This window comes from Trichosurus vulpecula, chromosome X (genome assembly GCF_011100635.1).
Source record: "Trichosurus vulpecula isolate mTriVul1 chromosome X, mTriVul1.pri, whole genome shotgun sequence".
Taxonomy (NCBI): domain Eukaryota; kingdom Metazoa; phylum Chordata; class Mammalia; order Diprotodontia; family Phalangeridae; genus Trichosurus; species Trichosurus vulpecula.
Genome location: NC_050582.1, coordinates 26,465,562 through 26,491,392, shown reverse-complemented (window position 1 = coordinate 26,491,392; position 25,831 = coordinate 26,465,562). Strand labels below are relative to the sequence as shown.

General features: G+C 48.2%; 1 protein-coding gene across 1 annotated transcript in view; it reads left to right on the top strand.

The window, feature by feature from the left end:
• The window catches only part of LOC118832803 (wiskott-Aldrich syndrome protein family member 3-like), a 48,783-nt gene extending 23,251 nt beyond the window's left edge, over nt 1-25,532 (top strand). Inside the window, exons 3-10 of the mRNA XM_036740158.1 lie at nt 632-789; nt 4,970-5,104; nt 12,564-12,717; nt 13,964-14,081; nt 20,283-20,458; nt 21,828-22,091; nt 23,473-23,864; nt 25,375-25,532. Coding sequence (XP_036596053.1) covers nt 657-789; nt 4,970-5,104; nt 12,564-12,717; nt 13,964-14,081; nt 20,283-20,458; nt 21,828-22,091; nt 23,473-23,864; nt 25,375-25,532 — 1,530 coding nt within the window. The 5' untranslated portion in view covers nt 632-656. The remainder of the gene's footprint in view (nt 1-631; nt 790-4,969; nt 5,105-12,563; nt 12,718-13,963; nt 14,082-20,282; nt 20,459-21,827; nt 22,092-23,472; nt 23,865-25,374) is intronic.
• The last annotated feature ends 299 nt before the right edge of the window (nt 25,533-25,831 follow it).

Sequence of the window (25,831 nt, the reverse complement as noted above, 5' to 3'; positions counted from 1 at the left end):
CATAGTTCTTGGGGAGAGAGTCCAAGAAAGAACCCAGCGTCCTTTCCCTTTGATTGTCTGCCAAGGCAATAAGAAGGCTGCCCCACTTCCCCAGCAAGAGAGAGTGAGCTCTGTCGGAGCTGTGCCACATAGCCAGCTCTGAGGAGGATGCTCTCCAGGGCTGGGAAAGAGCCAAGCCCTTTTCTAGCATTTTCCATTTGGTTTGCTGAAAACAGGCTGATGGCATATGCAGGTAACTACATCCAACTGGAGAAGTCAACAGTGAAGGTTCTCGCTGCTCACATCCTGGCTAAGTCCCTTGGCTGCTCAGTGCCTCAGTTTTCCCATCTGTAAAATGAGAATTCAGATCCTTATGTACCCTGACCATAAGAATGGCAAAGCCTTTTGCCAGTGCAAAAGGCACCTACAATGCTATTAAATACTAAGGAAGACCAAAAGGGATGACCTAGCAAGAGGTACCTAAAGTGGGCTAAAGAACTTCTCTGACTTAGGGAGCTGAATCCAACTTGGGCCTTTCAGCTTGGAGTTTCTGGCCCTCCACTGAGGTCCCTGGGCTACTTGTCTTGTTTGGGGTCCTGAGCTCAACTCTCCCTCTTCTCCTTTTCCTCTCCTGCCCCGCACCTCCCCACAGATGATACTGAAGACAACCCAGGACAATGCCACTGGTCAAGAGGAACATTGAGCCCAGGCACTTGTGCCGAGGTGCCCTGCCTGATGGGGTCACCAGCGAGCTGGAATGTGTCACCAACAGCACCCTAGCTGCCATCATCAAGCAGCTGGGCAGCCTCAGTAAGTGGGCTGGGCCTGGGGCATAGCTTTGTGGATCAGAGCCATTCATCTTTCTCCTGATTTGGCTTCTTTGACTATCGGGGGTGGTTAGTAAAGGATCGTAATGTCTAAGGTTAAAGCTCTAGACTTGATCTACTCGAATCTCTCATTTTGTAGGGGATACTAAGATCCAGAGAAGGGAAGTGATGAAGTCCCCACCTTTGGGGAGTCCATAGTCTTAGGAGGCCACAGATTTTTAAGGATAGAAGGTGATTTCAAAGTGTCATCTGATCAATTCCTCTGCCTCCAGACAAGTAGGCAGCCTATTTAGGCCATCCCAGAGAGTTTATTTGTTGTCATTTTCATCATGAAAGATTTTACAGCCTTCTCTAGGAACACTCTTCCTAAATGCTTCCCCCCTGTATTAGGAGGGCAGAGTTTATAATCTCAAAGAGGATCATAAACATGTCTGAAAGGTTCGGAACCGCCGGATATAAGAAACTCTCAAAGTAGAAGGCAGAAGAATCAAAACATATATTTAGGCTCCACAGTAACCAACCCATGAACCAGCAACCCCATTTTGATATATTGATCAAAAGCTTCCAGGCCCAATAAGTACGCCTTGAAAGAGTAACCAGGAGGCTACAGAGAAGCATGATTGCGTAAAGCAAAATCATGCTTTCCCCCTCTATGGTAATAAGATTACCCACTGGCCTGAAGTCTTTGTTCAGCTTCCTCCCGTAGGTCAGCTCTGCTACTGGCAGCTCCTGCTTCAGCTGTAGCTGTAGCTGTGGCTGTGGCTGTGGCTGTAGCTGTAGCTGTAGCAGCCTCTGGCTCCAATGGGAGCTGCTTTTAACCATCCAGCTTCTTCGGGGGTGTAAGGTACGCCGGGGAAAGCACAGGTTCTTTCAATCTGCTTAAGCAAGGTGAAGGGGTTGACCGGGAAAGCACAGGTTCTTTCCATCAGCTTAAGCAAGGGAAGCAAGGTGAAGGGGCCGACAAGCTTACTTCAGTCCAACATACAAACAGCATGCAGTTCAAGGGAAAAAGCCAAACTAGTCAAGGGCACTTGTTGACTAAGTGCTAAGGAGCCCATTTTTGGTTGCCAATACACCCCCATGATGGCCGACCCTGTCATGGGCTACTCACTAACTCTCTTTTCCTGAGCCTCAGAAGACTATAACATGAGGAGTCGATCCCCAAGCTCTCTAAGGTCCATTCCTGCTCTCATATTTTGATAGCTCTTAGTGAGCAGCCTGGCTCCTGGAAAATGGGTCGTGTGTGCTGAGGTACTCATGTTGCTACAAGCAAGGGGTTCTCTCATTAGCCAGAGAGGGCAGGCTAGAATGTAGGCAGGAACCTCCTTTCCTGTTGAGACATTGCCTGAGATAGTGGCCAAAGCCCCAGCTTTGGAGGGAAGCTGCGGCTTTAAGCCCTGGCTCTAGCACATCTGAGCTGGGTCACCAGCAGGTAAATGACTTTACCTCCGTGGACTTCAGGGCCCTTAGATTGTGAAATAAGGACAATACTTGCGCTCTGTGGCCCACAGAGTTGTTTTGTGTTTTGTTTTGTGGAAAATACTTTTGATGTGCACTGTTACCATTGGGACAGGAAGCTATGCGAAGCCTTGGGGAAGGTCTGTGATTTGAACTGCTCCAGATGGCCTGGGGCCTGGCTGTAGGGCCCTGCCTTTCCCTGGGTCCTAGCCCTAGCCTCTCGCCTCTCAGCCAGATTTTCCCAAATGGAGGGCCTTCCATGCCAAGTCCCTGGAGCTTAGAGGCTCTCAGCAGGAAAGCAGTGGCAAATACGCTTCCCATTTCTCTAGTGATCCAAAGTACCGTGCATACACCCCTCAGGTCAGCCTGGAATGCTTGGGGGGCCAGGGGACAAGGCGCGGAGTGGAAAGGAATGTGGCATGGCATGCTGGGAGGGACATCAGAGCCAAGAGGGACCTTTGGCCATAGCATTACCTGGGCAGGGGGGAACCACAGGACATGGCATTGGTACCACCTTAGGACACAGAATTTCAGTGCTAAGAGGAATCTTGGGACATGGCACACCAGTATTGGGAGGGGTTGGGGGTTCAGCTTAACTCTCCATTTTACAGATGAGGAAATTGAGGCTCAGAGATAGTCATTGATTTAGACAAGCTGCTTAGTAGTGAAGCTGAGGCTAGAACAAGGTCTCCTGATTCTCAGGCCTGTGTTCTTTCCTTTATGTCAGAGCTGTCTCTGTCCACCACCACTTCAAAGATCCAGCCTTAGCAGGCAAGAGGGATGAGGCTAAAGAGAACAGCTGTTCCCAGCAGGAAGAGCATGTTCATGCAGAGACTGCTTCCTGTCCCCAAGAGGACCTCAGTCTAAGTAGCTGTGGCTGAGGCCCAAGAAATAGCAATGGCAAAGTATAATGATGCACCTCGATTTGGGGAGGCCCCAGAGTCTTTACCTTGTGGCGCAGTGGCATAGCACACGCTCCCCCACTCCTTCCTGTCACCTTCAGGGCCCTTACTTTGCCCCGGCCTCTGTTGTAAGGGACAAAAGCAACACTGAGCTGGCAGAGACTTGGCATGTCCCACTTTTCTCCTCTGTTGACATTGTAAAATGAGGAGCAGGTAGAGGGCCATTTTTAACTCAAAGGAATGATTGTCTAAGGATAAAATCTTAGGCATCAGCAGGAGTGCTAGTTTTGTGTCCCTCAGATCATACCCATAAGGCTGATCTTGTTGGGACTTTGAGGAAAAGGAGATGAACTCTGAATGATGTGAAGGCAGTAGGGGTGTGTTTGGTGCAGGTGGAGGAGGCCCAAGAGTGGTAGCCAGTCACTAGAGCAGTGCAGCCACTCGGAATCTCACTAGCTCCCAGAAACCTGCCCATAATCACAGAATCTGAGTGTTAGAAAAGATCTCACAGGACATAGAATCCACCCCCTACCTCAGCAGGAATCTCCTCTACAACTTTCAATTGCTACTTGCAAACCTTCAGTGATGGGGAGCTCATTACTTCCTGAGGTAGCCCATTTTGTTTTTGCACAGTGCTCATTATTAGGAAGGCCTTACTCACATTGAATTGCAATCTGCCTCTCTGTGGCAGGCAGCACCACACACACCTGACTAGCAAAGTTGGGGCTGCCTAGTCTGCTCTGGCCTTTGGGGTAGGGGGGCTCCTGTGGCAAAGCCAGGAGCCACTGGCCTCTCCAGCCACCCAGGTTGTCTGTGGAAGAGATGTGGCAACACTGGTCTTAGTGAGATTGAGACTGAGGGAGATGGCAGATGCTCCCCTGCCCCTGGCCCCACCCTTCTAATGGAGCAGCATCATGGTAGGGTGGGAGGAGCCAAGCACTTAGTCTAGTCGTCTGCCTTGGACCCCACAAGCAATCCCTGATCTGAGCTTCAGTTACCTCCTCTGTAAAACAAGGGTCCTGGTCTTTGTACACCTCATTGCAGTGCCTCATTGTCGAAAATAAGAAATGCACCTGGTAGGCCAGGCCTGCAGTTGTTCACTTGGCTCTGGCCAATGTCGGCATGGAGAAGTGACCCATGATTATGTCACAGGAGAAATGCTTGGGGGAAGTTGGGATGTGTAGGCTGGAATCTTCAAGAGAATATTTAGTGAGAGGACAAGTGGCTGTCTTTGACTGTCCTGGGGAAGAGGGACTACACTGGGATGGGGAACCTGGAGCCTCGAGGCCACATGTGGCCCTCTAAGTCCTCAAGTGCAACCCTTTGACTGAATCCAAACTTCACAGAACAAATTCCCTTAAGAAAAATATTTGTTCTGTAAAACTTGGACTCAGTCAAAAGGCCACACCTAAGGACCTAGAAGGCCACATGTGGCCTTCAAGCCACAGATTCCCCACTTCTGGACTAGGCTTAGTTTGCTTGATCCCAGAGGGCAGAAGTAGGAGCATGAAACTGGGGTGGGGGATCTGGCAGAGAGGCAGATTTAGTCAACAAAGCTCTCTGAAAAGCTAAATGGAGAGACCCAGGAAATTGGGAGGCTTTCAAGCAGAGGCTGGATGAGGATTCTTGTTTGGATATGAGTTGGATCAGATGACCCCAGAGATCACCTCAGCTCAGCGATTCCATCAGTCAACAAACTGAGAGAAGCTGGACATGGGTTGGCTAAGGCCAGTGGTTGGGCTTGGATGAGTATTGTGAGGAACCCCCTCAAGACGTTCTTTGTCCCTCTCCCTCCAATTCCAGGCAGACATGCAGAGGACATCTTTGGGGAGCTGTTCAATGAAGCCAACAGTTTCTACATGCGAATGAACTCACTGCAGGAAAGGGTGGACCTCTTGGTGATTAAGGTCACGCAGTTGGACTCCACCGTGGAGGAAGGTGGGTAGGGCAGGATGAGCCAAGGGAGCATCGCTCTTTCCTGGGGCAGGGCAAGGCTACTTTTTTTCCTTCTCACCTAGATTATGTCCAACTTTCTCCAGGGAGATCCTGGGCCTGGTGTTTGTTAGGGCCTTATGCCAGACCCCTGGCCTCAGGGCTCCAAGGGAGGCACTGTGATATTGGGTTTGTCTCTCTGTGATTTGTTTACTCCTTCAAAGCTGGCCCTAGTTGCGTATTTTTTGAAATAAGTTTTCCTGATGCCTTTTGTTTGTATCTCATGGTCACTTTTGGCCATATCCCACTGCTGTCTCAAGTTTGAATTCTTCTGTGTTACAATGAAAAACAGTTAAGCAAAGACAGCTGATAAGCGCTTTGACAGCACTCCGCCATCATGGTCCCGTGAGGACTTCTCTATCCTTTCTCCTTTTAAAAAATTATATTTTCATTCATCTCAACAGTATCTGTGCATTTGAAAAATATTAATATGGACATGTAAAACTTATTAGTCTCCAAAATGACAATGCTTTGTATGCATATGGACCCCTTGAAATAGCTAATAACTACGTACACGTACACACACACAACCTAGGGGTCCATAGCCCCTTCCTTATTAATTAAATTGTGTGACTCTAAAACTGTGGTCTGCTGTGCTGTAGAAGGCGTCGGAGAAGAAGTGGATGGCCAGGGAAAGCGTGGGAGCAGTCAGGTAATGAGAATGTGGGCTGACAGATGGTTTAGCCCACGTGCTCGGCTGGTAGGCACTAAATATTAAGAAGAAGAGGTGGGCACACAGCGTTTTGGCAAGGTCCTCCATGGAGGGTTTTGGAATAGTCATGGCTACAAGTCAGGAGGAAGCAGAAGAAGGTGGGGCTGGCTTGTAGTCTACTGGCACCATTGGTGAGAGCCAGTTATCACAATTGATCAGCAAGCATTTATTATGCATCTACTATGTGCTAGATATGGTGAGACTCTGCAGGGATGGAAGTATTGAAATATAAGTACAGAATTTTAGAGTTGGAAAGAGACCTCAGAGATTACAGTCCAATCTTTGCTCCCCCTTCACTTCACACATGTGGAAGCTGAGGCCCCTCAAGGTAAAATGGCCTGCCTTAGGTTACTTGAATAGTAAAGGGGGTAAAGAATTTAAACTTGGGTTTTTCTTTGTTTTTTGTTTTCTATTCTTTTCTTCCTGATGACCCCCTTTATAATATATTTTGTATATATAACAATATATTACTATAACAACACCCTTTATCATATATATCATATATAGCAATATATCATATTATTATAACAACCCCCTTTAGCCTTAAAAACCTCCCTTATATCAAATCTGTACAGTTAAGTGCAGCATGGCCCTCACCTAGACTTCTGCACGGTGTGGGGGTGGCTAGAGCAGGTGACTTCAGAGATTTCCCCTCTCCACCCCCAGCTCCAAGTCCATGGCCATGTCTGAAAATGTCTGCCTCATTCTGTCCCCTGTGCCAAGAGGCAAAAGGGGACGCCTCCACCACGATGCTCCAAATTCTGGAGTCTTTTCTTTGCAGAGTAGTTCTCATTGGATACATCAGTCTCCTATCATTCATGTATAGCACACATCCTAAGTTCAACTGGATAAACGTGTGGGGCAGGGCTTAACTGCTATGATTGTCCACCCTACCCCCAAAACAACCCAACCACAAACCCTTGGGGAAGGCCTTGTACTCTGTACTCATATTCCCCTCCCCCACCCCAGAAACACATATGTACTCTCACATATAGATACACATATTACCTCATGTACATCCATTCCCAATATACTTTAGTGCATGTACTCCCTCCTGCACATACTTCCACATGTGTAGACAGACTCACAGACATGCAAATAGAGATATAGGACATACTTGCTCACAATTCCAGATGACACAGTGGATAGAGTACCAGGCCTGGAATCAGGAAGACCTGAGTTCAAACCCAGCCTCAGACACTTCTAGCTTGTGACCCTAGTCAAGTCCCTTAATCTCTGTCTGCCCCAGTTTCCTCATCTACAAAATGGGATAGTAATAGCACCTACCTCCCAGGTTGTTACAAGAATAAAATGAGATATTTGTAAAGCAGAGGTGTCAAACTCACTGTATAGAAGGAATTCTGCAGGTGTATATTGACTTAGAAAACCATATATTAACATTATCTATGTTCTGTTGTATTTTTATTTATTTTTTGCTAAATATTTGCCAGTTACATCTGAATTTTCTTTTGGCATCTTGGGAGGGCCCATGTAGCTTCTTAGTACCTAGTTATGAGCCCTTGGGTGTATGTTTGCCCAGCTTGTGGATTCCTCATCACCCTACTGATTCTTCCCCATGACAAGAAGCTAGCTGCTTTAACAGTGGAATTCACTTGGCTTAATTACCTAGAGAGGCTGGGAAGCAGCATCCAGGTGCAGCCATCCCAGAGGAATAGCTCCTCTACTCTAGGCTGTGTTGGGTAAGCTGAGAGTTGGGCGAGACTTTGGAGGCCTTAAGAACAGTGTCTGGTTATAGGACTCAACACGCTGGAGGATGATAATTTAAGGTTGCATTTCTTTGCATCCTAACCCTCACCCATAATGCCCTGCTGCATATAGGCTAGAGAAGGGAACCTGATACAGGTATCCTTTCCTCAGGGGGAGAGAATGTTCCCTGGGCTTTGCCTGTTACGGGTTGTCCTAGCCTACCAGCTAAACTACCTGGATCCAGACAGACTATAGGTACCAAGATTCTCTTTCCAGAAATTGCTCCATGCAGTTCTCGATGGAGATTTCTACCTCCTAGCATCAGTGTGGGTTTGCATGAACCTAATATGTAACTATATGCTTTGGGGCCAGCCATTTCAACTCTCTGAGCCTGAGTTTTTTCCTCTGTAAAATAAGGAAGTTGGATGGACTAGATTAGGGATGGGGAAGCTGTGGCCTCAAGGCCACATGTGGTGCTCTAGGTCCTTGGGTGCGGCCTTTTGACTGAGTCCAAGTTTTATAAAAACAAATCCTTTTCTTAAGGGAATTTGTTCTGTGAAGTTTGGATTCAGTCAAAGGGCTGCACTTGAGGACCTAGAGGGCCACATGTGGCCTCAGGGCTGCAGCTTCCCCACCCTTGGACTAGATGATTTCTGAGGTCCCTTCTAGCTTTGAGATTCTAGAATTAGGTGCTCTCCAAGGGCCCTTCCCATTACAAAGGTTTGTGGTCCAAGGGTCCTTCCAGCTCCGAAATCCTGTGATATGCTCTTCTGATCTCCCCCTACTGTGATGCTGAAAGCAGGCCCATAATCTGCTTCAACCACTTACCTTAGAGCCTAAAGGAAATCAGGCATCAGGCCTAGACACTACAAGACAGCCTTAGGCTTTTCTTTCTAGTTGCACTCTGGTTCCCATGGGATAGCTGGGCTAGGGCCGGAGCTCCAAGTGTATGTGCCAGAGGCAAACACTGGGCTTCTCTGAGCTGGTGATAGGCAGGAATGTGCATGGGGCACTGTGGGTGGGAGCAGTGCATATTATGTGGTGGGAATGGGTTTCTGGTGGCCCAGGGAGTTTTGACAATAACTTGGAGGCTGGTTTTCTGTGGTTGAGGTCACTGGTGAGTAGCAGCTGCTCAGTTACTTCAAGTTTGCCATCTAGTGGCCATTGCTGGAGCAAATAGCTTGGGGCGGGGGTGATAAAAATAATATAAAGCCTTTCTAGAAATGAGTATAGCTTTAAAAGTATAGCTTATAGGTCTGCAAATATTGACACTGCAGGAGAACCCCTGTGTTACTGCTGAGGATAAAGGCTAAGGCCAAAATTCCTGTCAGAGACTTTCTGTGTCATACTGTGAAAGGATGCTGGCATCCTGGGATGAGAATGGGAAGGGGCCTTCGAGGTCGTCTTGTGCACCTCCCCCATCAATTTACACAAGAGGAAAGTGAGGCTCAGAGCGGGGAATATGACTTCTCCAAGGTCACTCAGATAGTAAGTGGCCCAAGCAGGATTCAAGCCTCCAAACTCTTTGCACTATAATTAGTTCTCCTCGCTCTGCCACTTGCCAGCATGTGACCTGTGGCAAGGCATTTCACATCTGTTTCTCAGTTTTCTCATCTGTAAAATGGGGATAATTGTGCATTCTCTGCCTTCCTGTTGTGAATAAATAGTTGTGTAGGCCTTAAAATCCCTTATAAATGTGAGCTACTTTTACATATTTGGGAGTCATTAGCATCCTTTCCTGTGTCCTCCAGGAGCTGGCCCCTTCACTCATCCACCCTTCTCCCAAACTTTTAATTTCTCTCTGTCTCCTGGCTGCTTCCTTGCTGCCTATAAATCTGCTTGGCTGTCTGCCTAACTTCCCAAGCTTCCCCTCAAGTCATTGTTCTGGATGTCTGTTCCCTTTCATAACCAAACTCCTAGAAAAAAAAAAGTGGTTTTTACTTGTTACTTTCCTCACCTCCCATTCCTCACACCCTTGAAATCCAGCTCCCAGACTCCCCACTCAGCTGAAGCTGCTCTCGCCTCTTACTATCAACCCTTTCTTGGGCCTCCTCCTTCTTGCTCCTTCTGCAGCTTTGGTACCATGGAGTGCCGCTTCTTCTTCAATGCTCTCCATGCAGGTTCCTGCCAGGTGTACATAGCCAGCCTCCATCTCCCTCCTGGCCTCCATCCCTGCACCTCTGGCTGTCTGCTTGGTTTTCCCTCCGTATGTCCCATAAGCATCTCTCCTTACTAGTTCTTCTTCCACGTGGCTGCCAGCTTGAGATTCCAGTAGCACGAGGTTAACCATGTCACTCCCCTGCTCAGGAAGTGTCCTGAGGAGAAAATACAAACTCCTCTCCCTGGCATTTCAAGTCAGTTACAATCTGGCACTAGCCTATCTTTCTAGTCACCCTAAAGCTAGCTTGCTTGCTGTTCCCCATCTCCCACCTCTGTGACTTTGTCCAGGCTGTCCCCTGTTCCTGAAATGTTCCCCTTCCTCATCTTCACCTGTTGGAATTCCTTGTTCCCTCCAAGTCACCCTCCCTCCTTATGATGCCAGGTGATCTTCAGAATTTTCCTGACAATTTAAGTGGAAGCGGTTCAATTTCCTGGCATGACACTGGTAGACTGTCCAGGTTTTACAGGCATGAGATCAGCACAGTGACTCTATAGATGTTCCGTTTGGTAGTCAGTCTAATATCTCTTCTCTCCCACGCTTTTCTTTGGAGCCTCCTAAACATTGAGCTAGCCCTGGCAATGCATCCGTCAACCGTACCTAGAAGGATAAGGTACTGGACACTAAGGTCCTTTCTTCAGCTGAACTGCCAAGCATTCAAGCTCTATCGTAGAGAGCACAACTCCGATGGGCTGGTCAAGTTATTCGAATGCCAAACATACACTTGTCTAAAAGACTATTTTCCAGAGAACTCACACAAGGCAAGTGCTTACATGGTGGTCAGATGAAGCAATACAAGGACACCCTCAAGGTCTCTCTGAAGAGTTTTGGAATCGATTGTGAGACGTGGGAGACATTGCACAGGACCACCCAGCATGGCATGCCCACATCAAAGAAGGTGCTATGCTTTCTAAGCAAAGCAGAATCTCAGTAGCACAGAGGAAACGTGAGTTGCAAAAATCCAGAGACATCTCCATTGCAAATGTTCAAATGGACTGCTTGTGCCCGACCTATGGTAGAACCTTCTGAGCTCGTATTGGACTGATCAGCCCCAGCCAGACACACTGTGCCCTGACTCCAATGTCAGGATATCATTGGTCCTCTTAGAAAATGAAGGGTGAACAGCTCCAACTCTCCTTCTACGCTCCAAAATTACTTTATTTTGAATATATTTTGTATTTACTTATCAAGATACATGTTGTTATCCCCCTAATAGAATGTAAATTCCTTGAGGGCAAGAACTATTCCAATTGGGGCATGTGAATATAATCATGTAGGTAGGGAATGAGATTTGAACTCCATCTGTGGTGTGGGCAGGTGCTTTATAACAGGGATTTATTGAGTCTTTCTTTGTTCCCAAGAGCCCCTTGGAGGTTCTTTGAAAAGAAAGGCCCAGAGAAAGAGGGGATCTTGTCACCAATAGAAGGGAGTACCCTGAGTCTTTAGATGGACCTAAAGCCCCATCTCCATTCTGCAAGTTGTAGAATGTCAGGGCCAGAAAGGGCCTAAGAATGAGGTCGTGCTGTCCAACCCTCTCATTCTCCCGATCAGGAAACTTGCCCTAAGTCAAAGTCTATGGCAGAGCCAGGGACAGAGCCATCACAGGACTCCCTGTACCACATAGCCCCTTTGTAGTGCTAGCTAAATCAGCCTCCTTTGGAAGAGATGTCCATGGAGACCTGCAGCTAAAGGGGAGGTGCCATGCCAGAGCCTCACAGGGTCCCTGAAGTGCTGAGTGCTAGGACTGGGCCGACACTGACTTGCCCTGTGACCTTGGGCAAAGAAATTCCCCTCCGTCTATAAGGCTCAGTAGGATTCCAGATGCTGGCCTAGACAGTGAGTGCCTGGGTTGTTTCCTATTGCTGTAGTTTTAGAGATTCTTAGTGTACCTGGTTGATTGTCAAATGAGTCCCAAGAAGGGGATTAGGTACTTAGTAAAAAAGCCAACAGGCAGTTAGCTGCAAGGAGGGGCTGCAGTTGGATCATAGATGATAGTAAAAGAGACCTTAGGGGTTGCCTAGTGTACCTCCACACACACAATTTTACAGAGGAACAAACTGAAGCCCAGAGAGGGCAGGTGACTTGCCCAAGGTAACACAGCTGGGATTTGAACCCAGGTCTCCTCATTCTCTGGTATCAAAGTCAGTAGGGCCCCACTACCTGCCTAATGTGGCTCCTGCTGCTTGAAGAAGGTAAGAATGACAAGCTTTGGGAACAATAAGGTCAGAGGCCATGGAACCTTCTGGGTGCTCTTCCATCTAATCCATAAAGTGATACATCTTGAGGCATCTGGGGATATCCAGCCAGGATCTACGCAGGCAGGCCCAGGAGGAACATGACCACAATGCAGTTTGGAAATCCAGAGCTACGTATGTGACATGGGAGGCATCTGGTGTGAAGACTGGGCAGAACTAGGCAAGAGGCCATCAGGTAGCAGGGGCCACGGCACCACTCTGGGGTGGAGTTTCCTCTTCTGTCAGATGAGGGCTTCTTTACCTTTATTGTGTCTGGACCCCCCTTCTCAGAGTCATGGTTTTTCAACTGGAGGTTGGTGAAAATAAAGTTGTAAATTTTTCCTCATCCAATTTCATGAACCCCTTGAAATCTATTCACAGACCCCCAAAGGCTCTGTGGACCCCAGGTTATGAACTCCTCGAAGTCCATTCACAGACCCCACAAGGGCTCTGTGGACCCCAGGTCATGAGCCCCTTAAAGTATATCTACAGACCCCCACCAAGGGCTCTGTGGACCCCAAGTCATGAACCCCTTGACTAGATGATCTCAAAGGTCCCTTGCCACTCTAAATCCTGTGCTCCTCGGCTCCGCAGTGTCCCTGCAGGATATCAACATGAGGAAGGCTTTCCGGAGCTCCACAATCCAGAATCAGCAGGTGGTATCACGTAACTCCATCCCCAACCCCGTGATGGAGATGTACCAGCGGTGTGACAAGCCCCCACCACTCAACATCCTCACGGCCTACAGGTAGGAGGGAGGGTAGGGCCCCTGGCAACTAGGATAGGTCTGGAGAGTAAGAGCAAGTGGAGTCCAAGTCAGGATCCTGCTCTGTCTGCTGGGGCTTTGGGTCTGGTCAGGAGTACTGGCCTTAGAGTTGGGACACCTGACTGAGCCCTGGCTGAGTCTTTTCCTGACTCAGTGTGTAACCTGGGGCAACTCACTGTATCTTTCATAGCTTCAGTTTCCTCATGTGACAGTGGACAAAATAATAGCCTTCCTGCCGTACAGGGCCATGGGGAGTAAAGTTCTCACCAGCCTTTGTACCCCACTTACTAAAAATATGTGAGCTGCTCCCATGAAAGAGGTTGTCCCTGGCTCCATGTTGAGCTGCAGTCTCACCTGGATAGTGATCTCTGCCTGCCCAGGCCTCATCACCTTGACCGGCGAGTCAAGCATTCCTTCGTGTTCTAGGCCTGTCCTCCTCACTTCTTGGCTCAGAGCTGAGGGCATATAAGGATATACTAAGACCCCCTCCACACCAGAGAACATTCATCAGTTAACAGTCGTGATTGGTGATAATAAAGAAGAGCTGGCAATGATTTAGAGTTTATATGATTATAGGGTTTATGGTAGGGCCCAATCTTCCTGAGCTTCGTATCTCCCTTGGTGCCTCAGCACACAGTAGGCACCAAATACATCTTCACTCTAGATTATGATCCCCATTTTACAGATGAAAAAACTGAGACCCAGAGAAGTGGATGACATGCCTTAGGTCACACAGCTAGTAGGTGGGAAGATGAGGCTTCCACTCAGATCTCCTGACTCCAAGCTCAGTGTTTTTTCTCCTACACCACCACTCCTTCAGTAGGGTTCCCCAGAGAGCACACAGCTACAGTAGCCTTCCCTGCTGATGCCAAGCAATACCCATTTTTCAGGAATGTGCTCTGTAGGGCAGGTTGTTTGGGTGTTTGTTGGGAAGTGTCTGTTTGGTTGAAATAATGGTTTCATCCATTGCCTGGCAGTCTGGAGACCTAGTGTTAAATATTTCTTGGGCCTCATCATTCCTACAAGAGAGGGCATTTTCTGTGCTTGAGGAATGTCCCTGGACTGCAGGGCTTTCTAATCTGGGTTTGAATCACAGCAAACTGTGTGACCTTAAGCAAGTCTCTGACCCTTTCCAGGCCTCATTTTGCTCTTCTGTAAAGTACAGGGGGGCAGACTAGATGCCGACTGTTGATGAGCTCACTAACATGCCCTTTTGGGTCCATTTCAGAGATGACAAGAAAGATGGCCTTAAATTCTATACTGACCCATCATATTTCTTCAACTTGTGGAAAGAGAAAATGCTTCAGGCCACTGAGGATAAGAGGAAGGAGAAACGAAGGCAGAAGGTACATGGGTGGGGCTGGAAAGAGAATTAGACATGAGAGGAGCTCCCCATCTCTCATGGTGCCATGGAGTCAGAAGCCCTCCTGACTTGGACCCGTGTTATGTGACCTTGGATAAGTCACTTCTTTCTGAGCCACATTATCCTCATCTGTAAAGTGAGGGAGGTGTACTAAATGACCTTTTAGGTCCCTTATTATCTGTGATTGTGTGTGCTCGTGTGTGTGTGTGTGTGTGTGTGTGTGTGTGTGTGTGTGTATGTGTGTGTGTGTTCAGTTTGCCATGTTTTAGGAAGAATCTTGACAAGCTCTGTCTTTGCCAGAAGAATAGGACCAGGATGATGAAGGGATTGGAAGCCATGTTGTGTGAGAGTCAGTATTTAGTTTGGAAAGGGGAAGACTTGGGGCAGGGTGGGGCATGGTAGCAGTCTTCAGGTATCGAAAGAGCCATCCTGTGGAAGAAGGATTAGCCTTTTCTTTGCTTGGTCCCAGAGAACCAGGAACTATGTAGGGAAGTTGCCGAGAGATTCTGGTTCAAACTTCAACTCTGGGCCCCTTGTTGGCGGTATTGCAGATTGGGATATCCTTTACAGGTGAGGATCAGATTCCACAGTCAGAGCTAGTCTATGGTCGGTCTGTTGCAACACTGCTCCCCAGTGTGGACTTCAGTGCTCAGAAAGCACCTTTTCCTCAGAATCTATAGATGCAAAGCTCAGCTACCCATTTTTGAAGGCTGCAGTGATATCAGCCTTTGTCCATTCTGTCTGCCTCCCCCCCCCAACCCCTCTTGACCCTCCTTGGACTCCCAGGACCCTCCTCGATTTTCCGTCGATCCTAGGCTGGACTAAGGAAGGGAAGGGTCCTGTTGTCCTCTGCCCTGATCAGCCTACATGTAAAATATTGTGTTCGGTTCCGGAGGCCACATTTGAAGGACTTTGATAAGCTGGAGCATAACCAGGATGGGAAACGGCTTTGAGAACCCACTGTGTGAAGGTCACTTGAAGAAATTGCAAAAGAGAAGACATGAGAGCTCTTTTCAGGTATTTGAAGGGTAAATGACTAAGACTACAACGTGACCCATTACAAGGAGCTGCCATTTTGATTCCATCTCAATGAATTCCCTTTGTTAATCAGTTTAGTCAGTCTCTTTTGCTGGCTCTATCTCCCCCCCGCCAAGTGTGGGTGTTCTTTTCTCTATATATACTATCTAGCCATGTGATTTCAGCAGCTTCCTTAGGATGTATCGTCTCTACATGGATAGCTCCAAAATCCAAAGCATTTTATAAGCCTTTCATGTAATGTCAGTGATTATTAAACGTGATCTGTCCTCTGAATTCCAGTCCCCTCATTACCAACTGCCAGCGAGACACCTCTATCTGGATGTCCCATTGGCATCTCAAAATCAAGATGACAGAAACAAGTTCGTTGTCTTCCCTTTGAAACCTGCTCCTCCCCCACACTTCCCCATTTCCATAAAGGTACCACCACTAATTCCTATTCTACCTCCACATCATCCTTCCCATCTGCCCCCTTCTTTCCACCCACATGGATTCCTCATCACCTCCTCCCTAGAGAATAGTAATGGTATCCTTGCCTCCAGTCTCTCCCTTCTCCCAGCCTTCTTCCATACACCTGTCAAAATAATCTTCCGAAAGCACAAATTCCACAATCACAAATTTTCAGCAGTTCCTTATTACCTCTAGGATAAAATAAAAACTCCTCAGCGTAGCATTTCCTTCTCATCGTAGCCCACTATATCTAGCTGGCCCCAGACTGGCCCATTCTTCATTTGCATCCCATCCAGTCATCCATCCTGGCCGTCTTGGAATCTGCCCCTAGTCCTAACACCACCCACCTTTGCAATCTCCCACTGTCAACCTCCTCAAGTGGAGTCGTCAGATCAGTATCTGTCTCTATGTAATAAGTGCAACAAACAAAACAATTCATACAGCAATTCTGTCTAAGGAGAAGTATTTCTGGCTTCTTAAATGCACCAAACCAATCCCACTATTGCTTCTGGAAAGGCTATCTTCTTAATTGACTGCCCAATGGATGACCTCACTGCCCTTGTTGGCTTAGACCAAAACTCCTTTCCTTGGCTACCACTCCCTTCCATGTTTTGTCTTCCCCATTAGAATGTCAGCTCCTTGTGGGCAAGGGCCATCTCACCCTTGTGTCTGTATTCCTAGCACTGAGCACAGAGTAAATGATTATAAATGCTTTTTATTCATTCATTTAAAGCCCTTCACACACTAGCTCCAACCAGACTTCCAAGGCTTATTTTCTATTACTGTCCTGCATTCATTGTACACTCTAGCCAGCCTGGCCTCTTGGCTGTTCCTTGAACCCAGCCTCTCATCTATCTCTACCATGCCTTTGTATGGACTGTCCTGCCTGAAGTGTAAATCTTGATCAGCCCTGCCTCTTAGAATCCTTGGTTTCCTTTAAGGATAGAGTGCCGGGCCTGGAGTCAAGAAGACCTGAGTTCAAATTTGGCCACAGGCACATCCTTAGCTGTGTGACCCTGGGCAAGTCACTCAACCTCTGTTTGCCTTGGTTTCCCCAACTGCAAAATGGGAGTGATAATAGCACCTACCTCCAGGGTTGTTGTGAGGAACAAATGAAATAACATTTGTAAAAAGAGCTTACTGCAATGCCTGGCGCATAGTAGGCACTGTATAAATGCTAATTGCTATTGTTATTATTATTAAAGGTTTAGTTTACCTGATCCCCCACTTGTTAACACTCTCTCCCTCCTTGAGGTATGTTGTTTATACTTATCTGTTCATTGGAGGGGAGGGCAGGGGCTTCTTGCTTTTTTCTGTGCATTCCTGATGCCTATTGCTGTGCTCAGTACACAGGAAAAATGGAATAAATGCTTGGCGAATTCATACTACATCGACTGTATCCCCTTTCATCCTTCGAAAAACTCTCATTTGCTCTGAGCACCCCCACTATCTGTCCTTCAGTCCCTCTCTTCCTCTTTGTAGCTAAACTCCTCAGGGACTCTGTCTATAATAGTTGGAGGGGCTAGAGGGAGCCCCACATGTTTAATGAGGCACCCATGGATTCTGAAGTCAAAGGGAGGCAGAATAGACATCCATAGCTTTCTCCAGAGGAGACTTTCATTACTGCCAGGATGGGAAGCAGGAAGTTGGGGCCAGAGGCCACCATTCTGCTCTCCTCAGAGACTAGACGTCTATCTATCTGCCCCCCTTAATAGTATTGATAGTCTTGGGGATATGATCAGGTTCCAGCTGACTTTTTATCACTTTGTCATTTGGGGGGAAGGGGACCCCAAGCTCTACATCCAGGGTTTACCCCTTTCCTTCCTAATACCAATTCCACAATGAACACATAGCAAATACCAAAGAAACCCCTTTATCCAAACCATAGCAAAACAGAAATAAGAGAAGGTATATACACAGGAGAACATATGCCAGACCACACAGAGTGAAGGAGCTCTCCCACTGGCAGTGAGATAATGCAGCTTAACCAAGAGCAAGGGCCTTGGAGCTAAGCCACGGGGATACTCCCCACAGCTTTCAAGTAGCAAGCTGGGATTAGGGCCATGATGGAATCTGCCCACCCCTCTCATGTCTTCCTAAAGTCTTTTCTTTCAGCAGTGGTTGAAGTGAGATTGGCCCCTTCCATCTTCTTTCTCCAGGCTAGAAGCCAAGAGCTCCTGAATGATGAGTCCCCAGAAGAGAACTTAGCAAAGGCTGGAGTTCTCTCAGCTCTCCCCAACTTGCCCACCCATTACACAGGGCAGGGCCTTCATCTCCACCAACAAGGGGAGAGTCCCATAGTGATGGGCTTTGGGATGGGGTTATATAGGTGCTTCTACTTTCTCTCCTCTCACTTGCTTCTAAACCCTGGGCAATCTGGCTTCCAATCTCACTTAACTGAAAACTGCTCTCTCCAGAGTTTCCAGTGACTGCCAGATCACCCAGACTCACAGCTTTTATGCCCTCTCTGCAGCCTTTGACCCTTGGCGAAGATGACCCTCTCCTGTGGATACTCTCTTCTCTCTAGGTTTTCATGACACTACTGTCTCCTGGTTCTCCTCCAATCTGCCCAACTGCCCCTTCCTTCTCAGTCTTTGCTGGCTCTTCAGGTCACACCCACTAACAGTGGGGGTCCCCCAGCCTCTGTCCTGGTCCCCTTTTCTTCTCCCTCTCTACATTCTTACTTGTTGATCTCAGCAACCATGGATTCAGTGATCGTATCTATGCAGATGATCCCATATCTCTTGATCCAGTACTAATTACCATTCTCACATGCTTAACACAGCTCAGATCCTGACTTGGGAAGGTCTGAGGCCAAATCTAGGCCTCACTACTGAAAGGACAACTTTTGTTTTAATCAGAAGAACCACCTGGCAGGACTCATAGACACTGAAATGCACTATGGAGGAAAGTTGTAGTACTTTTTAAATTAGCTAGCTTTTTTTCAAGTCAACAAGCATTTATTGGGCACTGACTGCATGCCAGGCACTATGCTAAGCTCTAGAGATCTTTTTTAGAGATTTTTTTCTTTCTTTGTAGAAAGGCAAAAACAATCCCTACTCTCAACGGGGAGACTACATACAAACAACTCTGGACAAAGAAGATATAGACAAGATGAATTGGAGGTAGTCTCAGAGGGGAGGCTAAGTGCCTTAAGAGGGTCAGGAAAGGTTTCTTGCAGAAGGTGGGATTTTAGCTGAGACTTGAAGGAAGCCAGGGAGGGGAGGAGGAAGAGAGTTCCAGGCACAGGGGGACAGCCAGAGAAAATGTTCAGAAAAATGTCAGAAGATGGAATGTCCTGTGCAAGGAAGAGCCAGGAGTCATCACTGGATCACAGAGTATGTGGGGTCAGGGGTCAGGTAGGAGGATGAAAGTATAAGAACACTGGAAAGGTAAGACTTTAAAAAGCCAAACGGAGGATTTTATATTTGATCCTAGAAGTGATACGGAGCCACTGGAAGTAATTGAGGGGAAGGGGGTGAGGTGATCAGACATTGCTTTAGGAAGAGAATGCTGATGTCTGAGTTGAGGATGGAGTGGAATGGGGAGAGCTGAGGCAGGGAGACCAAGCAGCAGGCTATTGGGATAGTTCAGATGAGGAGGGCTGGAGTTAGGGTGGTGTCAGTGTCAGAGAAGAGAAGGGGGTGGATAGAAGAGATGGTGACTAGATAAACTCAACAGACCTTGGCAACAGCTTGGCTATGGGGATATGGGGAATGGCAAGAGAGAGGGAGGCAGCAAGGGTGACGCTTGGGCTGTGAGCCCGAGTTGCTGGGAGGATGGTGGCACCACTGGTGGACAGGAAAAGGGAATAGAATTATCAATCTGGTTTGGTTCAATGAAGCAAACCATGTGCTCGTGCTGGATGCCGGGCATACAGAGCTAGACACCACTTAGGCCTTTTTCTAAAGAGCCAACACTCCAATGGGAAAGGGCCAAGCACAGAAGTCACCATGATCCAAAGGAGAGTCAGGCAAAGTGCTCCAAGAAGTCTGAGGAGGACCGATCACGTTCACATGGGATGTCAGAGAAGGCCTTGTAGAGGGAGGACAGCATCTGAGTGAGTTCCCAAAGGAAGGGAAAGACTTCAGTGGGGGGCTTTATTCCAAGATGGAGGATGGCATGAGCAAAGGCACAAAGATGGGAGAGGGCCAAACAAGACCAGGAATCAGAGAGTGGTTTTGTTTGGCTGGAACATAGCGGAAGTAAAGGGGAATAGTATGACAATAGTATAGACTAACAGTTGGAGCCTCATTCAAGGACCTTGAATGCCAGAATCAGAAGATTGTACTTAATCATATAGGCAACAGGGAGCCAGTGAAGGTCTTTGAGCAGGGGAATAACAGGATCTGATCCATAGGGATAGTTACTCAGATACACCAGAGAGGAGCCTGAAGGCAAGAACACCAATTGGAAGGCACTTATAACATAAACAGTTCATCCTATTGTGCTGCCTGGGGCTGTGGGATAGTCTAATCCACTCTTTCTTCAGGTTTCTTTCTGACCTAGTATTAACTTCGACAGCCTGCTTTCTGTGAAAGGAAAGCTATGGTATCGTGGCTAGGTGACTGCCATTCATACATATGTATATATGGAGGGCCTCAGCAGCCCTGTAGAGATTACTGTAAAGCAACAGGACTGGGCTGGGTTTTTGCTGACCAACATGGGGAGATTGAGGCATGTTTGTGTTGATCCCCAGGAACAGCGACTGGTGGAGGACTCCACCAGGGAGGTGAAGAAAGTGCGGAAGGCACGGAATCGGCGGATGGAGTGGAGCATGATGGCATATGACAAAGAGTTTCGGCCTGATAACAGATTCTCGCCATCTCCGTATCACATGGCCTCCTCAGAAGGATCTCTCTCCCCAGATAATAGGCAGGTGTTACCTATTATTACCTACTCATCCCTTGGTTTCCCCCTTTCTATTGCCAAAAAATATACTCTGTGTGATGCTACTGCACAGAAAGTTGACCCATTTCTCAAAGCAATCCCTTCTCCCCCTCCCAGCAAAAGACCCCAAGACCTCATCAACCTTTCCCCAGGCATAAGGCATTCATCCTCTTTTTAAAAAAGTTGTAAAAAAGAATTCATCATGCACTTCAAAACCAATGAAACATACAGCTCCTTATGGTGAAAACCAAACTTCTGGTACAATACGTACATATCAGCACCCATGTCCTTTGCTGTTCTCTGGTCAGTCATCTGTTCATACTAGTAAAATTCCAAATGTATTGCTTCATGAGATTCCTTCCACATTTCAGTATATTGTTTACATTGGAATATTCCATTCCATTGCTATCCATTCATTCACCTAAAACTTGGACTTTCAGGTTATCTCCTATTCTCTGCATTGATTATAAATGGTGCTGTTTCCCTTTATAATAACACCCAAGAGGCAGTTCAGTTCAGTCGCTAAAAAGCTGGCCCTAGAAGGGGAAGAGCCAGAGTTCAGAGCCCCAGGCTGGATGGATGTGGGAAAGTCACATAACCTCCTACTGCACCAAGCCAACTGTCTCAGACTACGTGACGTGCCAGGGGATGTTGCTCCTCACTCACCCTGATGAAATCCCAGTTGCAGCCCCTCTTCCCTCTAAAAATGATCACATTCAGAGCAGATTCCCAATGATGAGATGATTAGACTAGGGCATAGTTATCTTGGCGACTCTTACTGCAAACAACCAGATGCCCTCCCAATATGCTCCTACTCATTTTAATTCCACCAGCAATATGTGAGGATATTAGCCACCTTTTTAAACTTCCAGGGGTTGGAAATGGCTCAGTCCTATTGAGGGGGTTGGGATTTATGGCAGGGAGGGGCCCTCGATCTTCGGAGGCACTGGCAAAGTGGAAGGCAGTTGTTGATGAGTCCATCACTTTGTCTGTACTCCCACCCTGATGTACACCCCTGTGTTCTCCAGCCCCATCTTTTTTATGGTCAAGATAAATACCAGTAAAGCCAAATTAGAGCTTCCTAGATGATCTCTAAGAACACTATGACAATAATAATAATACCTTGAGAGACAGTGTGGCACATTTAGTGGCGGTTTCCTTCTTTGTAAAATGAAGTGATTTTGAGGGTCCCGTTCAGCTAGCCGTCCTATGGCATGTCTCCATCGCTCCCTCTTGGGCACCTTCCTTGCCCGTGCTGTTGCTAGCCATCCCATCCTCAACTCTCTTTCCCATCTGCCTCTGGCTACCATTGTTCACACTGAGACGCAACCATTGCTATTCTTGTTTGCTCTAGGTCTTACGCATCAGACATCGGTGATCACTCCTACCCAGCCAGCCCCAACCATCCAGCCCAGCAGGTGTTGGCACCCACTCCTCATCTGCCCGTGGAACACAAGGAGATCATCCTGGCTCCCAGCCAGCTCCCCGAGCTGACCTACCGGCCCACAGCCCCAGGCAGTCGACAGAACAGCATTGGCCGAATCCAACAGCCTCATGTGCCGCAGCCTCCAGATCCAATATTGAATGGACCCAGGCCTCAACTGATCAAGGACTACGGGTAGGCTGTCATCCTCTATACCTCCTACCCCTCCTTTCTTGGCTTTGGGTACAGGGACCTGGCACCAGAGGTATCAGTGACCTAAGGACTCATCATGCTAACCCTATGGCAGGTAGCTCCCCCTCCTGAAGAGACAGAGCCTAGAGGTGAGCCAGGCTCCTCCGTGATTCAGAATCTCATTTCGTGGGTGTCACCATTGCTCATCCTGCACTGGGCCCTGACCTGAGCCCACACATGCCCAGCAGCATGCAGAGGAAGGATAGCCAGGGCTGGGCCAGAGAGCCTTCCAGCCTCACTGTCTCCTCCTGCAGCTGCTGAAACAGAATTCTTCACTGTCATCACTGCCTCTCCTCTGACCTAAGCTGGCTTCCAGCCACATACCTTACCTTACCTACTTCTTGGTGCTCTTAAATACCCCACTTTTTTCCTCTGCACCCTCACACTGCAAGAGGTGGGAAGAGCAGCTTCCATCCAAGCAGCGCCCATTTCCCTCTCCCTCTTTCAGCCCACCCCCATCCTGATAGCCTTTGAAGTAGGCAGGACAATTATTGTTACACCCGTTTGACATATGAGGAAACTGGGGACTAGATTATCTCTAAGGTCCCTTCAGGCTTAAGTCTATGAACCTCTGAGGCCCTGAAAGGTAGGGTACTTGTCCAGGGTCATGCAGCCATTGAGAATCAGAGCAAGATGGAAAAGAGTTCTTGTGATTCTCATCCCTGTGTTCTGCCTGGACTCACTGCTGACTCCTAAGACATCTTGTACAAGTCACTACGTTGCCGTGCATGTCAGCATTTAGTTCTTTTCATCTTTTCTCTGATATTCACTTTATGACACTCGACAAGCCTCAGTTTACTCACCTGCAATCTTTGCAGCCCATGCCTGCCTTATAGGGTTGTTGTGAGGAGAGAACTTTGTAAATCTTCAGATGCTATAGAAGTGGCAGGTGTTGCCGTGTTTACTTTGCCCAAACCAAAATTCCTTTCAGTTCAACCCCATTCCAGTTATGCCTTCAAGGTTAATGCTCAGTTATGTAGCAGAGGAGAGCTGGAAAACCTTCTCTGGGGCCTCCTCTGTTGCCATGATCCCCAAGAAAGATCAAAGGCTCCGGTCCTTTGTCAGTACTCAAAGAGTACTCAGGTTATTTGGGACTGTGGGCATCATGCTGGTCTCTAGCTTCAGGGAAACTTACCGACCCATGTCTTCCAGGCCCAGTTCAAAGGGAGAGAGGCAGGCCAGCATGTCGGTAGGAACCTTAGAACGGCCAACTGAATGTCACCTCAGAGACCTTCTCATCGAACTACGAGAAAGGAGCCATGAAGTACTCAGATTCAAACCTAGTTCTGATCTCCTAATCTTCTCTCTCTTTTTCTCCCTCCAGGTCCCAGCCAGTGCCCATGGCCGATTTCTTTGTACCGCCTGCTCCACCACCCCCACCTCCAGTGATCCCTTCAGCCCAGACAGCTTTCGACAGCCCCATCTCTGCCCCGCCTGCACTTGCACCCGCTGCCACTGCCACCTTGGCCCACCCTGCCTATACACCCTCCCCACCCCCAGCCCCACCCTGTCCATACTCTGTCTCTCCCCCGCAGACTGGCCCCATGGGACCTCCTGCAGCTCCTCCTCCACCCCCTCCTGGCCCCCCAATGGCCACGGCCTCCCCGGCCCACTCAGCCTCCCCGGGTGCTGTATTATCTGAACCACGGAAACCTCAGATCCCGTTGATACCAATGAGTGATGCCAGAAGTGATCTTCTTGCTGCCATTCGGAGGGGTGAGTATGATGGAGGGAAGGAGGCTGGGAAATTCAGCAATGAAACACCATAGCCACCAAGGATTCTAGCAACTGAGTGTGGTATAGAAAGGAAGATTTTCCAGGGACCTTAGCAGCTAGTGAAAAGTTTGACAACATGACCATTTTGTGGCATCTCCATTGACCACATTTTCATCCACATGGGCACTGCTTTTGTAGACACTTTAGTTAATGGTCTTCAAGAGGTGATATGGGCAAAAAATTCATCCCCCTGTGGCCGACTTGATGATGCGCCTCCAACCCTGCCAGGCTCTCATGGTGCTCTCACTCTAACTGTTTATAACCTGAAAACAATTTTCAAGGATCCAGGGTGGCCTCCGTGCCATGGGGAGGAGCCATCAGAGAAGACTCTAGAGGACTGTGGGTAATGAAAATAGCATTTGAAGGCTTACATAGCTATTGGCTTACAAGCACTTTGAGGTCAGTGATACAGTGGAAAAAAGTAGTCATGAGAGACCTGGGTTCAAGCCTGTCTCTGATACTTACTAGTTATATAACCACTTAACTTCTCTGAGACTCAGTTTCCTCATCTGTAAAATGGGGTACCTTTTGCTTCTATGTCACAAAGGTGGTGCAGTGCTTAGAGTGCTAGGCCTGGAGTCAGGAAGACCTGAGTTTGAATGTGGCCTCTGATGCTTACTAGCTGTGTGACTCTGGGCAAGTGACTTAACCTCTGTCTTCCTGAGTGCTCTCATCTGTAAGGTGGGGATAACAGAGGATATGAGCACCGTGGCACTTACCTCCCAGGATGACATTAGATAATATACGTAAAGTGCTCTGCCAGCCTTATCTAAGGTGCCGTATAACTACAAATTGTTGTCGCTGTGTCGCCTGCTTCATGAACCTTAAGGTGATGTCAATGGAAGATACTAATAGACTTGTCATCTCATCAGTGTGGCAGGCCACTTCCATTGATGCGGATGACAATCCATCCGTATTTCCTGGAGCCTTTGTGTTTGCTATCTGAGTGCTGGCCAGGGTTGTACTCTAACCCAGATTGGAGCTTGGTAGGCTCTGCCCAGACACGGCCTTCCAGAATCCATGGTCACCTCAACACCATGCCGAGGCATCACAGGAGAACCCTAGTGGATGTACAGGAAGAATGGTCATGTAGGGGGGTGGTGGTGGTGTTGAGCCCTAAATGATCTGCCACTAAGCCAGTGACCTCAAGCAAGTCACTGAACTTTTCTCAGCCTTATCTTTCCTAATCTTTTAGATGAGGGGGGTTGGACCAGGTGGCTTTTAAGGTCCAGTCCAGCCATGCTATTCTGAGCTTGGAAGTTCCTTTGTGGGTGCACCTTCAAAAGCTAGTGGGCAGACCCAGGCCCCGAGCACTTTACTCCTTCCTGGAGTCTCTAGAGAATCGAGTGGCCGTCATCTACTGGGAATGACTGGATTCAGGAAAGGTGGGGATGGGCTAGATGTGACTTGCAGAAGGTACTGAGCACCTGTCTTTGCTGTTTCCCTGCAGGCATCCAGCTTCGGAAGGTGCAGGAGCAGTGGGAGCAGGAGGCCAAGAAGGAGCCTGTGGGCAATGACGTGGCCACCATTCTCTCCCGGCGCATCGCAGTAGAGTACAGTGAGTCAGATGATGACTCTGAGCTGGATGACAATGAGTGGTCAGACTAAGGGGATGCCAGGCCTGGCCAGGCCGGGCCGGGCTACTGAGTGTTCTAGTGCAGCACCCTCCCTCTTCCCTCTTCCCTCCCCCTAGCCTGCCCTGCCCCCACCCTGAGCTCCCATATGACACTGTCCCAACAAAGGTTCCCTTCCTGCCCCACTGCTCCCCACCCCCACCCCTACCCTTGCCCAGGCTTCTGCTCTGGGCAGGAGCAATGGGCAGCTGGTAGGGTGGCTGGCCTGCATACTCCAGTATGAGGGTAGGCAGCAGTGGGGGCTGGGGGAGGAGAGCTTTTGAAAAAATAGAT